The sequence below is a fragment of the Schistocerca serialis genome, chromosome 3, assembly GCF_023864345.2.
Source record: "Schistocerca serialis cubense isolate TAMUIC-IGC-003099 chromosome 3, iqSchSeri2.2, whole genome shotgun sequence".
NCBI lineage: Eukaryota > Metazoa > Arthropoda > Insecta > Orthoptera > Acrididae > Schistocerca > Schistocerca serialis.
In genome coordinates this window covers 816,266,595-816,291,544 of record NC_064640.1, presented here as the reverse complement: position 1 = coordinate 816,291,544, position 24,950 = coordinate 816,266,595, and the positions used below count along the sequence as shown (strand labels likewise).

Below are 24,950 nucleotides of genomic sequence, written 5' to 3'. Positions count from 1 at the left end.
ATGCTTCATCTGTGTGAAAAATGCCCCACCAGTTCATTGCTTCAAACTCACCTAGAAAATGAAATAGAAGACTATGCTCCTGATGAGATGGTTCAATACAGTCAATGGGTATCAACTCATAGAATGACTAACTGTTCACATCACTTCTCTATCAGAATCCTGCGACAAACTAAGAAAATTGAAAAATTACTCCACACTCTTATTTCTCAATCACAGTCTGATTATATGAAAATGAAGAAGGATCAGTGTTAACTTTAATGGATTTCAGTGAAACTCACAATTTTGTTGTTAAAGATGAAGTACAGGGGTACCATTGGATCAATGGCAGCTGCACTCTTCACACTGTCCACGTATATTACAAAAAGGACAAACAGTTGCATGCAAAAAGTATTTGTATTGTTTCTGATGACCTAGAACATGATGTTGCCTTGGTTTACCAGCCTCAGAAACTGTATTGAATTTTTTGAAGTGTGAATTCCCTGAAATTCATCTTGTGTATGTTGAATATTTCACTGATGGTTGTACTACACAATACAAAAATGGTAAGGATTTCAGAAATATCTGCTACCACGAACACAACTTCAACGTAAAGTGCAGTGGGTCATTTTTTGCTACCCGCCATGGCAAATCTCCCTGTGATTGTACTGGTGGCAGTGTTGAAAGACTTGTCACAAAAACAAGTTTGCAAAGAGTTTATAAAGATCAAATACTTACAGCTTCACAGGTATTTGAATTCTGTCACGAGAACCTGCAAGGCATTTCAATTCTCTTTGTTTCAAAAAATGAAATGGTACAAGCAAGACATTATCTTTCTCAGCACTTCCCAAGTGCAAAAACAATTGCTGGAACACGATCTATGCATCACATTGTACCAATATCACCAACCGAGATTGGAGCAAAAAGGCTGAGCTGTGATACAGATTTTAGTATTGTGGATGATTTCTCAGATGCACTTCTGCCACTAAGGCCAGAATGCACTGTGCAGCCCAACTGCTATACTGCATGTGCATGAGACTCTTCTTGGTATTTGGGAATTGTTGAGAAGGTTATTTGTGAAGGATATGTTACAGTCCTCCTATTGGCCTGATAATGATATTTGTGATGTTTCTTTCTCTCATATTCTGTGTGAAATTGATATCCCCACAGCAACATGCCGTACTTATTCTCCGAGCAAAGAGTCCTCAAAGTTGGTGGAAGAAAAGGGGTTCTAATACAAAAAAATATTATCTAAGCATTGAAAGGTCTCATCACGTGTAGTTCTGAATCAACTTGAATGCAGATTGCAGCACCAGCATTTTGTGCAGTATTGACAATATTGGTTTTTGACAAAATGTTTAAATATTATAAACAAAATGCTATGTATTTCTACATTGAGTTAATTTGGTTGTGGCAGAGGTAAGAAAGTGTTCATATGTCATGTACTGTACAAGTTGCTCCATATTTTATAAAGTGTAATTTTTTTTCATATATTGCAATTTTCCTTCAATTTGGATATTGTTATGTGTACTTATGTGTGTATGTGTGTAAGTAGGACAATGACAGAAATCTCAGCAAGGAAACCTGGTCATCAGGAGGTGGGGAGGGAATGAGAGAACCAACGGGAAATGGTCACTACACAGAGGTCATCATGTGGCGGCCAGGAACGAAGGAGGAGAGGGGAAGAGAGGAAATCAGTGGCAGAGGTGCCACATGCAGCACTAAAAGAGTAGGGGAACCATCATGAAGATGACACAGGTCATGGTCTGCAAGAAACTGGTCGAGGAGGAACCCCTGACTAGATGAAGAAGCACTGCCCCACAAAGGGTGATAGGCACTAAAATCCCAAGGAGGAGGAAGGGAGGGGTGAGTTGCCGGAGAGCATTTAGGGCAGCAGATATAGGTGGCCTGGCAGGGAGCGAGATAGAGATTGCAAACTGTGATGGCAGAGTCCAAGTGGACCCAAACGGCAACCGCTTCCAATGTGGTATGAATGAGACCCATGTACTAACAATATCCATACAGACCAACATGCAGACACCCTCAGAAGCCCTCAATGGGCCAACCTGGTTCTGACAGAAAGCACAGAACTCAGTAAGGGACAGTAAGTGAGCATTAGTAAAATGAGATTCCTCAAGAACAACACAAGCTGATGAGTGAAAGGCAATACGGGATTGCAACTCTGGGAAGTGAAGGTAGTATTCGTTACAGTTCCTCACTGAGCGGGTATCGAAATGGGAGTTGAATGGGCTGGAGCCAGTCACGTCACATAAATTTGATGTCAGACTCAGGTTGTGAGCAGGGGAGATGACACCTACAGGAGACATTGTAGGAGGGGGCCTTGTCCTGGTATTTATGTTTTCTCTTCTTCTCTTTCATAGGTTGAGGAGGGCAGAACACAGAGGGAGAGCACGATTTGAAAGATCCAGAACTGAGAAAGAGGAGGCAACCTTGGGGCACACAGACTGTATGTCCTGTAGCCGAGTTGTGGTAGCTGATGCTGATAGGAGGGGTCACGGGAGGGACACCCGTCACTCTTGGGTGCTGAAGAAGGGAAGCACTTCTATGACCGAGGAGGTGGAGTGGCACCCAGAAGGCACAGCGTGAGAACCACAGGGGAGGGGCCAAGCAGAGGGGGCAGGACTCTGATAAGAGACACATAAGAGGGCGAAAGGATATAACAGAGGCAAAAATTGAAGACATCAACACATCGTCGATCCAGGAACTTATAGTCTTGTATCTTCCTTTCTTTCTTGTAAGCTGGGCAATCTAGTGAGCACGAAGTGTGATGGTCATGACAATTTATGGACACAGGTAGCAGAACACAGGGGCTCCCCCCCATGAAGTGGGTGGCCACAGCCACCACATAGAGGGTCTGCTGTACATTGGGAAGGCATGTGCCTGAAACCCAAGAACCAAAAGCAACTCGTGGGTGGCAGGCTATACAGGCTCACGTCACACCAATCTCTCATAACCTTGACCTCTTGAGAGGGTATCTCCCCAAAAAGCCAGAATAAAGGCGGCGATATTGGTGTGGGCATTTTTACGAGCTTTCTGCACATGTTAAACCAAAATGACCACACCATTGTTCCAGATTAGCCTGCAGTTCCTCATCAGTTTGAAGGATGAGGCCCCTATGGAAAATGACTCCCTGGACCATATTCAGAGACTGGTGATGTGTAACAGACAGCGGGACATTGCCAAGATGATCACAAGCAAGAATAGCTGCAGATTGGGTGGAAGAAGAACCTTTGATCGACAGGGAACCCAACTGCATTTTCCACAAAAAATAGCGGATTTGTGGGGGTGAATGTGTCCCTGTCCATCCTAGTGCAGACCCAGTAGCAGGGAAGGTGTTTCAGTCCAAGCCGGCGAGCCTGGACCTCCTCCCAGGGTGTGGCCAGGGAAGGGACGGTGGCAGAATCATAAGAAGCAGCATTCAATGATACATTACTACTTTAAGACACGGCCATAGGAGAACGGCCAGGTTTTTGGAGCTCGATATGCCTCTTGTGCAAAGTATTCACCTCGATACCACTCACTTCGATCAGGGGCTCTCCCCATGGACGCCACCCAGCCATGACAAGAAGCATCTGGTATTGTGGCCACAGCAGTGAGTTCTGATTCTCCAGAATAACAAGCAACGACTACTACGCACATATGAGGAGGCAACAGCTCAGGCATCAGAAGTGTGTCCTGTGTTGTCAAGGGGGTCAGTCAGATGGGTACATAACAGTCCCACCACACGCGCTGGCTAGACGTGCTGGTGATCGAAGTGGAGGGGGGCTACGGCAGGGAGGGAAGAGAGGAGGGAAGTGGGCAGAGGAATCCATGCCATAGACACTAAGGAGGGAGTTCTTCCCCAAATGGCTCACACTACAAACAGAAAATTTAGATGTAAATGGAAGAAGGATAACTGCAGTCAGCTGCAGTGGGACATTAAGTGGAATCATCTTAATGTCCCTGTGTAGCTGACAGCAGTGACCGCCCTTCCATTTACAAATAGTGTTCACAATTGCAGTAGCTACGTGGTGTGTGTTCTTTTGAAGGAACAAACACTACGCATTCACGTAAGTCTGGACGGGCAATGGATCCACTTTCTTCAGTGTGAATGCACGAAATACATCTGACCTCCTGTGGGAAACTGAGTAGCGACGGGAGTATAATTGACAGGGACTGCAGATAGTTACCGCTTGGCGGGAGTGTGGATTGGCCGTGAGACGTACCAAAGTAGTTCACGCAGTTGCGATAATGCTGTGTCCTGGATGTCACAATGGTTATCGCACCTCCCTAGTAAGCAGGAGATCCCGGGCTCAAATACCGATCCAGTACACATTTTCGCTTGATACCGCTGATTCCACTTAATGTCCCCTTCCAATTACATATAGTGTTCACAGCTGTGGGATCTGTGTGGTGTCTGTTGCTTCAAAAGAACAGACACTACACATTCATATAAGAAAATTTAGAAGTGGGGTCAAACCACAAAGAGGGACCAATAACGCCAAAAAGGATGAAAGAGAAAAAGAGAGGGAAACAAAACTGCAAGGAATACAGAAAACCAGATGGATAGCCAGGTCGACGTAAATAAGATAATCGAGGAAGGGGGAGGAGGTGGCAGCGGGGAAGGAGAGAAGGCAGTGAAAGGACACTGGGAAGGAACTGCAGCCCAGGAAGGAAGAATGGTTTGCAGTAACTTGGGGCCCTGTGAGCACCATGCACGAACTCATGGAAGAATTCTGAGCCCCCTGGGGCATGTTAGTTGAAGTGTGCAGGGGCAGTGAGTTACCAAATAATGAGGCCAGGATGATTATGGGACTGGATGATGTGTTTTCAAGATGACTCATCTGCAACTATTGCTTGGTAGTCATACTGACATAAAGGATTGTCCTGCGTTTGCAGCAGAGTAATGGCTGCTTTCACAGGTTGCCTGGCTTCTGATGGGGTAGGAAATGCCTGTGACAGGACTGGAAGAGGTGGTGCAGGGTCGATGGATTGGGCAGGTTTTGCAGCTTTGTCTGCTACACGGATATAATCCCTGTGTCAAGTGGTTGGGAGTGGCATAGGGATGGACTAGCATGTTGTGTAGGGTGGATAGGTGACAGAACACTACTTTAGGAGGGGTAGGAAAGATCTTGGATAGAATGTCCCTCATTTCAGCGTAGGATGAGAGATAATCAAAGCTCCGGGGAAAGGTATATTTCAGTTGTTCCAGTCCAAGGTGATACTGGGTGACAAAGGGGGCGGTTCTTTGTAACTGATTTTTGGGGTGGTGGAAGGATTGAGGGTGTGTGAGGATACGGCACAGGAAATCTGTTCATTGACTAGGTTCAGTGAGGTGGGGGTGGGGTTGAAACTTATCTACATTCCTTCACAACCTTAACGCCTTTTCCTCCCCTACGTTTCACCTGGTCCTTCTCTACCAAACGTGTACCCTTCCTGCATGCTGACATCCACCTCTCTGATGGCTCCATCCACACTTCTGTCCACATTAAACTGACTAACCACCAACGATACTTGTATTTCAACAGCTGTTATCCCTTTCACAAGAAAAAATCTCTCGCATGCTGCGTAGCCACCCAAGGATGACATATCTGCAGTGGTGAGAACCCCCTTGCTCAACATGCTGAAGCCTTCACAACGGTTTTCACAGACACATGATACAACCCCCATCCCCAAACCTAGTCCACAAACATATTTACTGTGCCATTGCCTCACACATCCCCAATCCTACCACAATCCCTACAAGTCAGTTACAAAGCAGCACTTCCCTTGTGAACCTGCATCACCCTGGCTGGAACAATGGAACCACATCCATCGCCAGGGCTATGATTATATCTCATCCTGCTCTGAAATGAGGGACATCCTACCAGAGATCCTTCCCATCCCTCCTAAAGTGGTGTTCTGTCGCTCACCCAAACTACAGAACTGCCTAGCCCATCCCTATGCCAACCCTAACTCCCAACCCCATGACACAGGGATTATATCCCTGTGGCAGACCAAGGCCCAATCCAAGCACCCAGCATGTTCTACCCCCATCACAACCACTGCATCTGCCGCAAAACAGCATTGGCACCATTAGTCTATTTTGTGTGTGTGTGTGTGTGTGTGTGTGTGTGTGTGTGTGTTATACTCTAACTCTTCAATGGATAACTACAAAAGTCTGCAAGTGTTCTTTCTTTTGTCTGTGCCTGTCAACATCCCAACACTTCTGCTTTTCATCGAGTGGTCTTTAATCCTAAAGTTTAAGTTCTTTATGTGATGTAAATTTCAACAATTCCATTTCAACTAGTTTTCCACTATAATTATTAGCTTTTTACCTCCTTATATGAAATACCCTTGTTTATGACAATGTGAACTTAAGTTTTCTTCTTGAAATATAAAAATGGATTGTTATCACATCAAGGAATTAGTTATATTTAAAAACAAAGATGATGTGACTTACCAAACGAAAGCGCTGGCACGTCGATAGACACACAAACAAACACAAACATGCACACAAAATTCTAGCTTTCGCAACCAGCGGTTGCTTCGTCGGGAAAGAGGGAAGGAGAGGGAAAGACGAAAGGATGTGGGTTTTAAGGGAGAGGGTAAGGAGTCATTCCAATCCCGGGAGCGGAAAGACTTACCTTAGGGGGAAGAAAGGGGTATACACTCGCGCGCGCGCGCGCACACACACACACATATCCACCCGCACATACACAGTGTCACAGTTTTGTGACTGTGTATGTGCGGATGGATATGTGTGTGTGTGCGCGCGAGTGTGTGCCTGTCCTTTTTTTCCCCCTAAGGTACATCTTTCCGCTCCTGGGATTGGAATGACTCCTTACCCTCTCCCTTAAAACCCACATCCTTTCGTCTTTCCCTCTCCTTCCCTCTTTCCTGACGAAGCAACCGCTGGTTGCGAAAGCTAGAATTTTGTGTGCATGTTTGTGTGTCTATCGACGTGCCAGCGCTTTCGTTTGGTAAGTCACATCATCTTTGTTTTTAAATATATTTTTCCCACGTGGAATGTTTCCCTCTATTATATTCAAGGAATTAGTTATATAGTAATATCTACATCTACATCCATACTCTGCAAGACACCTGATTGTGTGTGGCGGGGGGTACCTTGAGTACCTCTATCGGGTTCTCCCTTCCATTCCAGTCTCTTATTGTTCGTGGAAAGAAAGATTGTCAGTATGCCTCTGTGTGGGCTCTAATCTCTCTGATTTTATCCTCATGGTCTCTTCGCGAGATATTCGTAGGAGGGAGCAATATACTTTTTGACTCCTTGGTGAAGGTTTGTTCTCCAAACTTCAACAAAAGCCAGAGCAAACAAACAAAGACCAACACGCATCAATTAAACAATCAGAGGAAAATGAAATCTTAAGACAGCCACCAGAACAAGCACAAATAGAACACAAAGAGACACACGTGTTAGATATAGAAGAGAAATTTCAGCTGACATATATAGAATACAAAGACACAAATACAGACATCAGACCATTCTTGCATAGACCGCCAAATAACCCACAAGTCGAAACAACAATAAAAACTATCAACAAAATCATACACAACACAATAAATGAAAATACAACTATGGAAGAGTTACAACTACTGGTTTATATAGGAGCACTCACTACACTAAATATACACACTAGGCAGAGATCAGAACAAACCAATACACAGAAGAAACCCACAAAACCAGCATGGCAACACAGGCTACAGATCAGAATAGAAAAACAGAGAAAAGACATCGGACAGCTAACACAATTTATAAGAAATGAAATATCAGACAAAAAACGAAAAAGGTTAGGTAAAATCTCACAACAAGAAGCAATAGAGCAATTAGATGAAAAGAAGCAGAAATTACAAGCATTGGCCAAACAACTTAGAAGATACAAAAAAAGTGAAAATAGAAGGAAACCAAACCAAACATTCAACACAAACCAAAAGAGATTTTACCAAACAATAGATAACACACACATTAAAATAGACAATCCACCAAACATAACAGACATGGAACACTTCTGGAGCAACATACGGTCAAACCCGGTACAACATAACAGGCATGCACGATGGATACAAGCAGAAACAGACACATACAAGATGATACCACAAGTGCCTGAAGTGATAATTTTGCAACATGAAGTCACCCAAGCAATTAATTCTACACACAATTGGAAATCCCCTGGAAATGATAAAATAGCAAATTACTGGCTAAAGAAGTTCACCTCAACACATTCCCACCTAACTAAATTATTTAACAGTTACATTGCAGATCCATACACATTCCCTGATACACTTGCACATGGAATAACCTATCTGAAACATAAAGATCAAGCAGACACAGCAAACCCAGCTAAATATCGCCCCATAACATGCCTACCAACAATCTACAAAATATTAACTTCAGTCATTACACAGAAATTAATGACACATACAACACAGAACAAAATTATAAATGAAGAACAAAAAGGCTGCTGCAAAGGAGCACGAGTATGTAAAGAGCAACTGATAATAGATACAGAGGTGACATATCAAGCTAAAACTAAACAAAGGTCGCTACACTACGCATACATTGATTACCAAAAAGCCTTTGATAGTGTACCCCACTCATGGTTACTACAGATATTGGAAATATACAAAGTAGATCCTAAATTGATACAGTTTCTAAACATAGTAATGAAAAACTGGAAAACCACACTTCTTATTCAAACAAATTCAGATAACATCACATCACAGCCAATACAGATTAAGCGTGGAATATACCAAGGAGACTCATTAAGTCCTTTCTGGTTCTGTCTTGCTCTGAACCCACTATCCAACATGCTAAATAATACAAATTATGGATATAATATTACTGGAACATACCCACACAAAATCACACATTTGCTATACATGGATAATCTAAAACTACTGGCAGCAACCAATCAACAACTCAAACAATTACTAAAGATAACAGAAGTATTCAGCAATGATATAAATATGGCTTTTGGAACAGATAAATGTAAGAAAACTAGCATAGTCAAGGGAAAACACACTAAACAAGAAGATTACATATTGAAAAACCACAGTGACTCCATAGAAGCGATGGAAAAAACAGATGCCTATAAATATCTAGGATACAGACAAAAAATAGGAATAGATAATACAAATATTAAAGAAGAACTAAAAGAAAAATATAGACAAAGGCTAACAAAAATACTGAAAACAGAATTGACAGCAAGAAACAAGACAAAAGCTATAAATACTTATGCTATACCAATATTGACCTACTCATTTGGAGTAGTGAAATGGAGTAACACAGACCTAGAAGGACTCAATACACTTACACATTCACAATGCCACAAATATAGAATACATCACATACATTCAACAACAGAAAGATTCACATTAAGCAGAAAGGAAGGAGGAAGGGGATTCATCGACATAAAAAACCTACATTATGGACAGGTAGACAATTTAAGAAAATTCTTTCTAGAACGAGCAGAAACTAGCAAAATACACAAAGCAATCACTCGCATAAATACATCGGCTACACCACTGCAATTTCATAACCACCTTTACAACCCTTTAGATCATGTAACATCAGCAGATACGAAGAAAGTAAATTGGAAATAGAAAACACTACATGGCAAGCACCCGTATCATCTAACACAGCCACACATCGATCAAGACGCATCCAACACATGGATAAGAAAAGGCAATATATACAGTGAGACGGAAGGATTCATGATTGCAATACAGGATCAAACAATAAACACCAGATATTACAGCAAGCATATTATTAAAGATCCCAATACCACAACAGATAAATGCAGACTTTGCAAACAACAAATAGAAACAGTAGATCACATCACAAGTGGATGTACAATACTAGCAAATACAGAATACCCCAGAAGACATGACAATGTAGCAAAAATAATACATCAACAGCTTGCCTTACAACATAAACTTATAAAACAACACGTTCCCACATACAAGTATGCACCACAAAATGTACTGGAGAATGATGAATACAAATTATATTGGAACAGAACCATTACAACAGACAAAACAACAACACATAACAAACCTGACATCATACTCACCACTAAAAGAAGAAATTAACACAACTAATTGAAATATCCATACCCAATACAACAAATATACAAAAGAAAACCGGAGAGAAAATTGAAAAATACATCCAACTGGCTGAGGAAGTCAAGGACATGTGGCATCAGAATAAAGTTGACATCATACCAATTATATTATCAACTACAGGAGTCATACCACACAATATCCACCATTACATCAATACAATACAGCTACATCCAAACTTATATATACAATTACATAAATCCGTAATTATTGATACATGTTCAATTACCCGAAAGTTCCTAAATGCAATATAACATACACCGTACAGTTAAAAGGAAGTGACGCTTGATCAAGGTCCGCGTCACGTCCCATTTTTAACCAGACTTAACGTCTGAGAAAGTAAAGAAATAATAATAATAAAAGTATGTATGCACACCAACCATTCAAAGCCACTCAAGAAGTTCCTAACTGCTGATCTTCACAAGGAGATCATGTGATGATATAGGACTAAATCAGAACTACACTAACTGAGTTCCTTACCTTCATAAAAATTGATTTTGTTACAACTGGGATATCATATGATAGATGATCACAACCTGGGTCAAATGGTTCTTTCAGATAACTACCATGCTTCGCAGCACCCAGGGCAATCAGTTCATCAGGATTTACACTACATAATAACTCTGAATTGGGAAACATTTCTGAGACAGATTGCTGAATTATCGGGATTTTCGCAGATCCACCGCACAGGAGCACCTAAAAGAAATATTTCAGAATTCTGTAGTACACTCATAACATTAGTAGAAATAAGAAAAGGTCTGGAAAGTTAAATAGACATACAAGAGGGAGCTTATGTAACTAGAAACATAAATCTTACTCTGGTCAATATAGTAATTCTTAAATAATTCAGTGATGTGTAATCAAACAATGGAAACTCCAGAAAAGAATATCAGCAATGTAGGAAAAGACAGATTGCTACTTACTGTGAAGAAGAAACAACAAGTTGCAGACAACACAATTAAAAGACACTCACTTATAGCTTTTGGCCACAGCTTCATAAGTAGAAGGCAAAACACACACACACACACACACACACACACACACACACACACACACACAGCCACCATTTCCAGCATCTCGGGCCACAATGCTTACGGTAAGTAGCAATCTGTCAGTAATTTGTAAGCTATTTAGCATAACTATAACAGAGTCATGCTGTTTCACTTTATGGATCATTCTGTCCCAAAACTGATGCAGAACAATATATTTCAATAACCAGGTGCTACAATGATGCATCCGTCAGGAAACGAATTCTTGTATACAAATGTTGGAAAACAATAGCGCGCCATCCACTAAGACAAATCTCATACAAACATTATACAAAATCTCAGGCAGAATCATGGACGTATATTAAAGGTGGATGATGTACAAAAAGTGCAAATGGATGATGAGAGATCGTTCATTTACTTGCTGTACAAAAATAAGAGAACGGTTTGCTTCAATTTGTATTTCGTCTTCATTACAAGAAAACGGTGACATTAGTATTTGAAGAGATCATAACAGAGGTGAAATGATATGTAAAGTAGCACACTTTGTTTGACAGAAACAGCTTTGTGTTTCACAAGTGAGTCAATGGAGGAGCAGCAGCAATGCTAGACAATTTGCAGTATGGTATCACTTATAAATCCTCATGCTCTCTAGAGACAGCATCACAATAAGCATGTGCAGTGCAACAAAGAACAATAATTGTATGATGCCTCTTCCCCATATTTTGACTCACTGAACAGTCAATCACAAATTTATTTCAAATCAACTATACCTGTTACCAATAAGGATGAGAACAGCTTCATGTGTAAGACATCTCAAAATATAAACACAAAAGGTATAAATCTGACAGAAAAAACTACTTTACAAGACAAATAAATGTTAGTTTGAGTTGATATCTTCCTTCTAAACGAAGCCCAGCAATCTACGTACATCACAAAAGACACAATATACAGAATATACTGCATGAGCTACAAAAGGTACATGGCCTAGCCAAAAGAGCAGCCAATTTTCCTTTATATGAGTGTCAATGTGTGCTGGATGTACATCAGTGCACATGACCATTTTGATATATGTCATGGCATTCACACAGCAAACTCTCCACAGGGTATCTACTGTAGACAGTGGAATAAGTCTTATAACATTGGAATAGAACAATTATGGAACACACAGATCTCTTACAGGGTGTATACGGGGACAAGGAGAAAAAATTCCTGGATCTCCCAGTGAAAAATACATTTTCTCCCGTGTGAAAATACACTTTTTCCCTGTTAAGTGACATTATACTTTCCGTCAGAACTGTAAAACTTGTCAATCCTTTGAACGGATATGGTTTTATACAGCAGCATAGAATTTCTCAGCACTTTACAAAATGAAACTCAGGGGGAAAAAAACACGTTCTGGGAAGATCTTTGATGGGCAGCAACATGTATGCTGCATATTTTTGTATTAAGAAAGTATAAATTCGAATTCCACCAAAGGAAAAGTTGATGGCTTAAGTTAATATCCATAGTGTTGCTACACAAAAAGCAAAGCTTTCACATAGAATATTTGTCTCGAATATTAATAAGCTACAGGAGAAGCTAAGCTTTCACATATAATGTTGATCTGTTTAGTGCATGTTCCACTTTAAGATACATCACACAAATACGCCAGTAAAATTTTTAATACCGACATAAATCTCTGATCTTCTGGGCTCAAAATTCTTCTAAATGGCTCGTCATCAAAGAGTTGATTTTTAAATGAGAGCAAACACTCTGCGATTTAAGAAATTCATTGTACATTCTTGCACATAGTTCCTTTTGCGTAAAAGGAAATTTACTTTGAAAATATCGCTTTTCGAACCGCAATTCTCCATATTTTCCTGCGACCTGTTAAAAATAGATTCATTTCAGCAGTTGCCAGAGAGCACCAGATAAGAGGCGTCACCACGCTTGCACAGCTACGGTGACGTAGGAAGCCCGTATGTTCGTACATTTAAAACATTAAAAGATCTTTCTTACATTATGTCATAAGAGAAACAAGACATCAGAGGACACACCAAGAGCATCGGAAGTTCGTGAACCATACTAAAAAGCATAGTTTGACTTAAAGCGCACATTCGCATGTCCAGATTCCCAATGATGTAGGCCTCAACCTCATATTAAGCTTTTCAGTGTGGTTTTCAGGATGTAAATTTTCTTGGAGTACCAGTACTGTATTATCTCATGTTTGGATCTTTATTATGGCATAATTCCGTACGTGCTAGAAGATGGAATCGTGCACTTGAAATGCAGTGGACAGTTGAAACTAGCCAATGGAGTGGAATTAAACACTGCGTGTCAAATTTACTGCATCAGCAGGAAAGCTTAATAAAAGCCAAATTTCTTTAGAAAACCGACAAAAATAACTACACTGTTCTGCAAGGTGATTAATGCTTGACTGTCAGAAAGGTGGAAATAAAATAAATTCTGAAACTAGTAACACATTTTGGCCTACCATAATTATGTGAATGTATTTTAATTCACTTGATAGCTCCCAACCACAGAAATCTGTCTTGTTTTCATTTGACGTGAGAGCAGTAAACGAAGAGGAAACACAAAAATCACTAAACGTAAACACGTGTCACGTAGAGACCCTCCACTATAGCTCAGACTGCTCTGCACACACAAAAAAAAAAAAAATTTTCAAAAAAGTTCATTTTGTAGCACACATCTTTCTGAAGAGTCTGATACATAAAACATATATCTGAGAGGAAATGTAAGAGATGTTATTTGGTCTTAAGTGTGCCGAACTGCAGTGCCACGCCTCTTCAAACAACATTCTTATACCACACATCACTGTATTTCGCTCTGTGTAACTCAAAGGTGTATATTTTGTAACGGATCCCATCAAACTATTTCAGGACTGTGGAAATTAAAATTCCTGTAGTGTCTCTCCTTCTCCCAGTCAGCCGGTTTGACATTCTGCCCCTCTTATTTTTAAAAAACATGCAATTAATACTGGATGGGATTATTTGTAACCAGGAGAACGAGAACTATTCACAAAATCAGGACTCTTTATTACCTATTAGCTAATAACTTGCTCTTCTGTGTGACATAAAATTAAATATAGGATACCTAAAACCAGTAAAGACAAGAGACATGCAAGACAGTACACATTTCTTCAATCCTTAGGTCCTAGTGATTTTTCTCTCTAATCTTGCTACAGCTTTACATGGTGTGCTTTCCTTTCTGCGAAAGAGCTATTACCTCATCAAAGTTTGTCAAACATTTTGCTACATTTTGCTACATGATAAATCGAAATGTTGTCTAATACTGAAAAAGCTGTTAATACAAATAGTACCCAAGAATGGTGTGGTTTCTCAATCTAACTACATCTGTTTTGTCACTGTTTCCTGGATAAAACGAAATAGGCCATTCCAATACTGCAGCAATTGTAACACACACCAAATAAGGAAGACTGTTTTGGCAATAATGATCATTTTTATATTACAGCAATATAATTCACAAAGTAGCAACACAAAATATCTATTTTCCTACTACAATCAAAAAGCTTTATGTTAGGAACTAGTTTCAAATTTCATTCATATGCTCCAGTTTCATGCACGAGAATAAAATTTTTTTATGAATTTGGAATCGTCATATTCTTCCATAATTTGTGTGATGTCCCCATTTCTTCTCCTTCCTCGTACTAACAAACAATCTTGTCATCACTAACTCTGTAACTATTCCTACTACTGTCAAAACTCATTCTCCGTTTAACTTTACTAACCCTGCCACAATCACTGGTTTAGTTATCCAGCGATTATTCTCCGGTTAGGTGTTAGTATGTGTTCGTACAATGCATTTTCCGCACTACTCCCAGAATGGAACTTAAGCAGCTGCTAGCTCGTGACTACAACTGGCCCTGTCTAATGTAGTGATGTGGCCAAAAATTTTCCGTCAAAATTCACTTTCTTGGATACACCGAGAAGGTAATACATAAACTTTCTTACCTGTTATTCCTGTTAGTCATTTATTTCAACTCTGCTAATCTGAATCTATGGATTTCGCTAGTAATTATAACAACGCTGAACATTTGCAAACCAAATCAACCACATAAACAAGCAGCAGTTGGCATTCACCGGTTCAGCTTTATTCCGCTCAGCTCGTATAGCCCCGTCCCGTTTAGTCTGGAGGAAAGTTCATGTCTAGATGTGATGAGGATTCCCCTGGCAGAGATATCATGTACACTATGCACGCATTCAAAAATCAACTTAGAATGTGTTCAAAAATGTCCAAAAACCAGCAGAGGTGCATTTCAAACTCATATGAACAATCGACAGACCGACGTGCGCTGGATGCTAGGTGCTTTGTAAAAGGTTTTTTCCCCCTCAAGAATATGAATCTGCCCTCTCCCCCCACAACTGTTGCCCGGTTCAGATACAACTGTTTGCCGCCCCCCCCCCCCCCCCCCCCCCCTCCACCAGATCCAGGACTGCTGCGCACGCTTGAATGTGGCAGCTTGGGGGGCCAGTAAATTTTTTCCAGGTACCCCATGTGGCTGGTTGCTGCTACTGCTGCTTGCACAGCCAACAGCCACATTTCTGTAGCCAGAAGCGGGAGAAGGTATTACTCATACGCGTGTGCACGAGCCCGCTCGTAACTACTTAAATGAATCAAATTTAAACAGTTGTGTCGTCACACTCATCGCAGGCAATTCGTTGTTATGAAGCATTGCATAGTCTTCCTACAGCCTTTAACACATTTTGCTGTTGACAGACGCTTGTACGTGCACTGTGTTAATTTATATGGCGCATTTCCTTTGCAATTTAAGTTTTATTTTCATTTTTTCTCTCGTTCATGTTTTAATGCTGCAGTATTATTCTGGAGTAGTGGGATACAGTAATATCCTTTGTTAGAGTATTGGTTCTTACCAGTCAAAGTTACACAAATTTAACTGGAAACTAAAACAACGAAAAATTTCCAGAATTCTAAAAAATTCCCTGGTTTTTCCTGGTTTTCTCCCAGATGAACAAATTCCCGGGTTTTTCCCAGATCTCCCGGTTGTCCCGGGTCGTATACACCATGTCTTACAGATTGGGGAAAACAGCAACAGTATAGAAGATGCCAACATAAAATATGTTTAAGATCAAGTCAACTGCTTTAGGAATGGCAAGGGAGTGACAGACTGTCTGTCAATGCCAGTGTCACCTTCTGACATGAAGAACCACTTTCAGGATTAAAAATTTGTGAAAAGTAGACTCTATAAATGACAACTGATGAATTGTGCATTACCAAATGTGCTCCACATCATTGCCCTGGAAAAAGATGGCAAGCAGATATTTTGCCTGCTTAAAGGCAAAATTCATGGAAATCTCTGGAAATTTAATTACTGTGTAATTCTTCCTTTGAATCACACCGATATGAAATGAAACCTTGTGCTTGCAGTTTAGTATGGAATCAAAGTGACAACTGATGCAATAGCACTCAATGTCCTTCTCAAAAACCACAAAGAAAAGAAAAGGAAGATAATAGATTGCAATGTACCGTTCATTGTAATTAGAGAGAGAGAACACAAGCACGGATATGATCAAAATGAGGAAGGAAATAGGACAAGCTTTTCTGTAACGAACAATCCCAGCAAATGCTATATCTATTTCAGAGGGGGAGAGGGAGGGACTATGACAACCCTAAATGTGAATGGCTCGATGTCGATTTGAATTCTGGTCCTTCTGAATATGAATCCAGTGTGCTAACTACAGTGTTCCCTGGTGCAGGGTGGAGTGGCTACGAGCCAGCACGGTGCAAACAGGCGACGGAGGCGAGGTGGGAGCCCGAGAGGTTCCAGGGAAAGGCAGCTGCAAATCTAACAAGTTCTTACATTGAGGCATCTCAGCTGCTCGATAGACTCTATCAGTGGCCAGCTGGCCACTGAATTCCACTGTGCTGGCTGCTCACATTCCACACAATACTGATGCGGCTTTTGCCCCGAGCGTTTGCAGCATGTTCTTGACGATGCTGTGTGGCCCCGGCTGACACCCAGCTGAGTCACAGTAGGGGATGCCTACCATGTGAAGATGCCTAGTGTGGATACCTGCTGCACTCTGAGCAGTGGTCAGCCATGCTACTGGAGATGACCTGGTGTAGTCCACTGCAAATTGGGACTAATTGTGGGGAGGGACTTAGTGTATAGAGCTGTTGTCCATCTGTGGCCTCAAACCAGTGACTTTTTATTGGCAGGTCCACGTGGTATCCTCATTTGGCAAAACCCTGTCGCCCCAATTCGGCTGCAAGACTAAGAATAAATCTATTACAAAAATTACTTGTACTTATTGTCAATAGCAGTGCACCATTCATTCATGCATATGCAGCACTATCAGTCACGTATCCAAAAAATCCACTGCCACTGTCAGTTTGGACAACTGCCTTGCCCTTTGCTGCATTAGTATATGCAGTACTGCTGAGTTCACTGTTTCAACAAGCTAATCTACATCAAAACACTGCACTGGCCTTGTTGAATTATTACAGTGACAACATCCCGTGCTCGCCTGCTTTCATAGCTGTGGCAATGCACTGCTCAGATTTACTCTAATATGGCCATACATGAGAGTTGAGATAAACTTGGGTATTTTTAAAAAAAAAATCCAACCCAGTGGGTCAAATTTAGTTTTTGTGGGTTTTATTGTTTTTTCTATTTTTCACATTGACGATAGTTCAATTAAAATTCCTATTATTAACTTATTCAAAATGTAACCCATTCTTACAATTACTTTATTAGGCCCCTTTTCTTGCCCTGCTAGCACTGCATCCATTGAGAGGATCTTCTCCACCTACTGGCTTGTTTGGTCAAAATTAAGAAATAATTTAGGAGAGAAAGGACCTGACAAATTAGTGAAGATCTAAAAAATTTCTGCATGCTTCAAAAAGAATGTACTTTACATTCATTATTAAAGTTTTTTTTCTGGTATTGTAAATGTTATTTATCTGTGTGTCTTATATTGCAAGAAAAGTTAAATACAATATTAATTAAAAAATTCTTCCGATATTAAATAGTTGCCTCGATGGCTTCTTTGAATTTGAGTAAGGCTAACTATATTGTGTTATACTACTTTACAAGCGCCCCCCCCCCCCCCCTTACACACACACACGCACACACGCGCGCGCGCGCGCACACACACACACACACACACACACACACACACACACACACACAAAAACACAAACACAAATTTTATACCCAAAACAACTAGCAAGTTGCTGACGTGTTAGATACGGCATCAAATCTTTCTTACTAAGCTGCTTATTGCTATTTGCTTAGAAGTCTTCTTTTTGTGCTTGTTTTCACTTCTGGCAATTTAAACCTTCATGGCTTGTCCCAGTGCTTCCTTTTCTCTTAATCCTAAATTTACACCTACTCTACATTCACACTACAAAGTTATACTCTCACTCTCTCTTATGCTCTATGGATCTAGTCTACTAAAATCTGGATTATTGGTGGTTTATGCTGATGACTGGCTCTCCACCTCAAAAGAATAAAAGCTACACGCACCAGAGTCAGAGCCACTGTAGCACTTGGTACTGCAGCACTCACAATCATTGTCATATGTCGTCATCCTTCTCTGAAATGCTCTACGTGTTGCATTAAGTGCTTGGATGAAATGACCCCTTCCTGCACAGCAATAAATCATTCCAGGCAATGGATTAGGTCAGGTTCTAGAGTTTGATTAATGAATTTTACATTCTGCATTGGTAACAACTCTAAAGGCACATGCAGCAATTACAACTTTGTCTGTGAGATGTTCAATTGCACAATTCTTGTAATTGTGGCTAGTAGATGGAAGGTTCACCCTCTTATGTCGCATGTAGTAACATTTACTAATAACCTACTTACCATTTTAAAGTTCAATCCGTCTGGCCTCCATGAGCTTCCCCTGACTTCTATGTATTCCAAAGGCCCGATACGTGCTCACAAATTGTTACTCAGTGTGTTTTTCTGTCAATGGGTGACCGACGATATGGTGTGCCTGTGTCTTCTGCACTGAGGAAACTTTATAATCTTCTCACACCATGATGAGCTGCTATGCAATTACAAGAGGTGGTTTGCTAGCTTCAGAGCATACAGTGGAGCTGATCATAAAAGGTTTGGTGGCCAACACTATTTCCGCATGATTGACTGCTTCACAGGTTTTCATCTAGAATGACTGAGCATACTGACACATCAGACAACCATAATCAACTTGAGACCAGGCAAAATGCACTATATAAAAAAAGAGCTCTTCAGTTCTGCCTACTTCCCATATTCTGTGACCAACATATCTAAAAATACTGAGTGCTTCCAGAGTTCACTCATTTTGCTTTCTTACATACAGCAGCACAGCTTGCGACAGACTAATCGGAGCTGAAAATCTTGACAATTGAACTGAAGCAGCTAAGACATATGAACTAATATTCTCATTTATTTGCCTTGCACTTGCTGCTGGTACACACTAGACAGCAATACTCATGGTAAATAAAAGAAGAAGTGAAGATTAGGGTCTTATAGCCCACCAATGACAAGGAAGTGAGAGTACGAGCTCAGTGTATGCAGGTATCGGGAACGAAATCGCCCACATCCTTTTCAAGGGAACCGTTCTGGCATTTGCCTACATTTATTTGGAGAAATCACAGAAGTTTAAATTTCACACTGTGTCCCGGATGGTTCAGTGGTTACTGCACCTGTCTAGTATGCAGGAGAGCCCAGATTTGAGTCTCGGTCTGGTACACATTTTCGCTCATCGCCACCAATTCCACTTAACGTCCTGCGGCAGCTGACAGCAGTTATCCCCCTTCAATTTACATATAATTTTTCATAGCTGCAGATTCTGCACCGTGGTGTCTGTTCTTTTAGGCAAACATTATGCATTCACATATTTTGAGAATTTACACACACACACACACACACACACACACACACACACACACACACACACACACACACACACACAGTGTTTCCTAACAGGAAACATAGGTAAGTGAAAAGAACTGGAGAATAATGTAAAATCATCATCATCACCACCACCACCACCACCACCACCACCACCACCACCACCTTGCATCTTTGACATACAATGAAGAGCCAAAGAAACTAGTACACTTGCCTAATATCGTGTGGAATGTGTGGTTCATCCATAAAGGAGACCAAGTATAGAATACTAGTACAACTCATTCTTGAGTACTGCTCGAGTGTTTGGGATCCCCACCAGGTCGCATAAAAGGAAGCATCGAAGCAATTCACAGGCAGGCTGCTTGGTTTGTTACCAGTAGGTTCGATCAACAAATGATTATTACTAAGGTGCTTCGTGAACTGAAATGGAAATCCCTGGAGGGAAGACCACATTCTTTTTGTGAAATACTATTGAGAAAAGTCAGAGTATCAGCATTTGCTGCTGACTGAAGAATGATTCTACTGCCATCATGTAGTACATTTTGCTTAAGGACCATGACAATAAGATAAGAGATATTACAGTTCATATGGAGGCACGTAGACAGTTGCTTTTCCCTTGCTCTATTTGCAAGTGGACAGGAAAGGAAATGATTAGTGTTGGTACAAGGTACCTTCTGTCATGCACCATAAGATGGCTTGCCGAGTACATGTGTAGACATAGAGCTTGAAAATTCACCTGAAAGTATGATGCTATGGTCATAGCCTTGAATCACTGACACAGAAGAGCAATACAGTATAATAAAATAAAATAAAAAATAAGAAATAGAACATGAGCATTATCACAAGAAGAAACACCTGACTCAGAATTGTTACACAGTGCAAAAGGGAATGGTAAATGGGAGGGTTGGGGGCATGGAAGAGTATGAGGGACTGGGGAAGGGATGGAGAAAGGGTAATGTTGTAAAATGGTAGTAACTCTACCAGATGACTCACCTTGTTTATGTCTCTGCAATCGATACCTGCTTGGCTCAGTGCTTCTTCTATGGGGGCAGTGCACATTTTCACAGCTGCACTAATCAAATTTTCAAATCGTGCTCTTGTAACATTGTAGCTAAAGTCTGTTCCTTCACACAAAGACTCAATAAAACAATGAGCTGTACTCATTGTGGACAAAATGTGTTTGCACTGCTCTGCAGCATTGTACAATTTAGCCATAGCACGCCGACTATCATTTGGATCCAACTTCCATTTCCTGCAATAAGAAGAAAGTATTATGTTTAAATGGCCCACACATATTGAATAATGGTATCACTAGTCAGTCTTCCTTCTTTTATTAAAAAATTGGAAAGCAAACAGTTAAGGTTGTTATAGTAGTTTTTCACCACAACAACTGCTCAGTTTTTGATGTGTTCCAATAAGAAACTCTATAGTAGAATTAAGGGAACTGATAATTACATATCAAAAAGATAGATTACTACTCACCACATATGGGAGGTGCTTGGTGGCAAACAGGCACACTGAAAGAAGACTGTTTGACATTGTAAGCTAAAATACTAAGTCCTTTGTCAGATGTAGACAATCTCTCTCTCTCTCTCCTCCCCGCCCCCCCTCCATCTACACACTATGGCCCAATGTCTCCACTGTTTAAAAATACACACATTTAGACTGTATCTCTTAATACATGGTGTTCTGCATTTATTGTAGCACCACAAAAGGCAGAGATGACAAAAAGGGGGGGGGAATGAAATGGCAAAACTTAATTGCGTGCTGGTTCACAGCCACCATAAGAGGCTCATACCAATTGATAAGACCCAATGATTTAACAGGATATTTAAGGTACCTAGATTAAAAGACAGCCAAGTCCATTTCTTTTGAACATGGACTTCCAAGCAGCATTAAAGCTTCCATAAAATGTGTACACGTTATTAAGTAAAACGCAATAATATCCTTCAAAATCAATGACGAGTCTATTCAAAAATAACGTCAAAATTGCATTTCAATGCAAAACGCCCAGCTTCAGAGACAATCGCTTCAAAAACTAGTCAACTAACTGTAAAGTTCTTACAAGTCCGTTATATAGGAGACCATGTTCATATAAGCAGACACCTGACTGCACATGAGCATGGAAGACAGTGTTGTTCGGAAGTGGATTTTCTTTAGTTTTGAGTCTAAATATCCTGATATCTGTGACCTGATTTTATATAGGTTACAAACAAATATTCTGTTATGGAATATCATTCATATAAGTGATAAAAACATTCTCTTCCCTGGAAACGGGAGGGGGGGCAGGCAATAGTGTATAGAACACTTGTGAGACCCATTATTGAGTACTGCTAGAGTGTTTGGGATCCACATCAGGATGGATTAAAGGAAGACATCAAAGCAATTCAAAAGCGTGTCGGTAGATTTGTTACCAGTAGGTTCAATCAACATGAAAGTATTGCAGAGATACTTCGTGAACCCACATGGTAATCCCCGGAGGAAAGCTGGCATTCTTTTCCCGAAACACTACTGAGAGAACTTAGAGAATCAGCATCTGCAGCCAACTGCAGAACAATTCTACTGCCACCAACATAGCATCACATATGGACTGCACAGACAATGTAAAAGAAATTAGGACTTGTATGGTAGCATATGAACAGTCATTTTCCCCTCACTCTGTTTGCAAGTGGAACAGGAAAGAAAATGACTAGCATTCGTACAAGTTACCATCTGTCGGGCACCATTAGGTGGCCTGCAGAGTATGTATGTAGATGCAGAACAGAGGAGGTTGCAAGGTATTATGTTATTTCTTTCTCAGTACAGGAAATTTTAATGACCAACATAATTTTTTAAATTTTCGTTTCTTCTAAAAATACCACGCAAAGCCTGCTCCTAGCAGCTGACTGTTGTTGTTGTTGTGGTCTTCAGTCCTGAGACTGGTTTGATGCAGCTCTCCATGCTACTCTATCCTGTGCAAGCTTCTTCATCTCCCAGTACCTACTGCAACCTACGCCCTTCTGAATCTGCTTCGTGTATTCATCTCTTGGTCTCCCCCTATGATTTTTAGCCTCCACGCTGCCCTCAAATACTAAATTGGTGATCCCTTGATGCCTCAGAACACGTCCTACCAACCGATCCCTTTTTCTGGTCAGCAGCTGACTATCTGAGCAATTTAGACAGAAGTCTGGCACTGAACATAATGTCGTGGCTTTGAAGGTGTCTTTCCTGTGGTGTTACCACACCATTGGCATTTGTAGCACCACATTAGATTGGGTACCTTAAGTTTTACTTTTAGTATAATAAATAAAACCTTGATGAGTTCTAGGATAGCCAACTGAATGTTATGGTGAAGGCAACAGTTCTCTACAGTTCACCATTCACTTACATCATCAAATTCCTCTCTTCTGTTATGCTTCCGATTCCCCACTACTTTTTCAGTTCAGCAGTGTCAATGTCCATGACATCCCTACAACTTACAAGGCCTTATGGTAGCTGAGGGTATCGTGTTTTTCTACTCCACAACAAAGACATTCTGACAAGATTGTGCCTTTCAACAATGATCAAAGTTCAATTTCCTGGTGCAGTTCCAGAGGGTTTTGGTGACTGCTAATGACCCACCCGTAACATGGAGATATTTCTTTCGTCTTAGTTGGGATCCACATGCATTCCCACAAACAGCTTGGGTTCTGTACAGTCCACCCAGATAGAGGGCACTGACTGCCTATGTAGGTGTTATAAAACTACGGTGTGGCAGGTTCACCTTAGGTTACCACTAACGACCATTTCGCCTCAATGGTCATCCATCCTATCAGCACACATCTATAAGGTCTTTTCTTCTCCTCCTCCTCCTTCTTCTTCTTCTTCTTCTTCTTCTTCTTCTTCTTCTTCTTCTTCTTCTTCTTCTTCTTTTTTTGAGAGAGGGAGGACATCATGTTTCAATTGTCATAGCCATGTAGTGTACCAATTAAGTAAACCTGGCACAAATAATGCTGGGAAAGCCAGTAATCAATAGACTGCACAAAGAGTGGCCTAGTTGGTTGGTTTAAAAGAGTGAGGAAGGGACCAAACTATGAGGTCATCGGTCCACTGTTCCAAAGGAAACAATGCCACAAGGGTGAGAGTAAGACAATGAGACAAGACCAAACAGAATGAAAGGAAAAATGACAACGACTGAAGGTCAACACACTTAAATGGACAAAAGGGGACAAGAAAACCACAAAAATGCAAACAACAGGTAGAAGATCTTAAATCAAAAGAGCACGTTACCATGGCTGGCTGACAATGAGGATAAAAAGGAAAAGCCAGCCACTCTGCAACACATTAAAACCCCCACCCTGAAAGCACGAGGGTGGAGGACACACAGGGATGAAGGACATGTGCTAAAACTTGGAGAAAATGATAAAACACACCCTCAAGAATAAAATGTAAAACTAAAGCTGCTGTTGAGGCATTATTGCCCAACACTGAAGGTAGGGTGCTGGGAAGGTTAAAAGTCCGCTGCAGAGCGGCGGAAAGTGAGCAGTCCGGCAAGAGATGGACGACTGTCATTCGTGAGCCACAGTGACACTGAGGTGGGTCATCACGAAGGAGGAGGTAACCATGAGACAGCCACGTATGGCCAATGCGGAGCCGACAGAGAAACACAGAGTCCCTGTGAGAGGCACGCACAGAGGTCTTCCACACATTCGTAGTTTCCTTATGGGCACGCAGAGGCACGCACAGAGGTCTTCCACACATTCGTAGTTTCCTCAAGGGCACGCAGCTTGCTGTGCGTACTGAGGTTATGCCATTCTGTCTCCCAAAGCCACAAAACCTTGCGGCGTAATACTGAGCTCAGGTCAGTTTCAGAGAAGCCGATCTCCATAAGCAGTTTCTGCATAGCCCGTTTAGCCAACCTGTCGGCAAATTCATTGCCTGGGATTCCTACTTTACCTGGGGTCCGGACAAACACCACTGAATGACTGGACCATCCCAGGGCATAGACGGACTCCTGGATGGTC

At 41.1% G+C, this 24,950-nt stretch overlaps 1 protein-coding gene across 1 annotated transcript in view; it reads right to left on the bottom strand.

Annotated features, from left to right (window-relative positions):
* Positions 1–24,950, bottom strand: part of LOC126470698 (heat shock 70 kDa protein 14-like) — a 200,888-nt gene that overhangs the window by 17,602 nt on the left and 158,336 nt on the right. Inside the window, exons 6-7 of the mRNA XM_050098698.1 lie at positions 20,962–21,220; positions 10,579–10,794 (exon numbers count right to left, since the gene is read on the bottom strand). Coding sequence (XP_049954655.1) covers positions 10,579–10,794; positions 20,962–21,220 — 475 coding nt within the window. The remainder of the gene's footprint in view (positions 1–10,578; positions 10,795–20,961; positions 21,221–24,950) is intronic.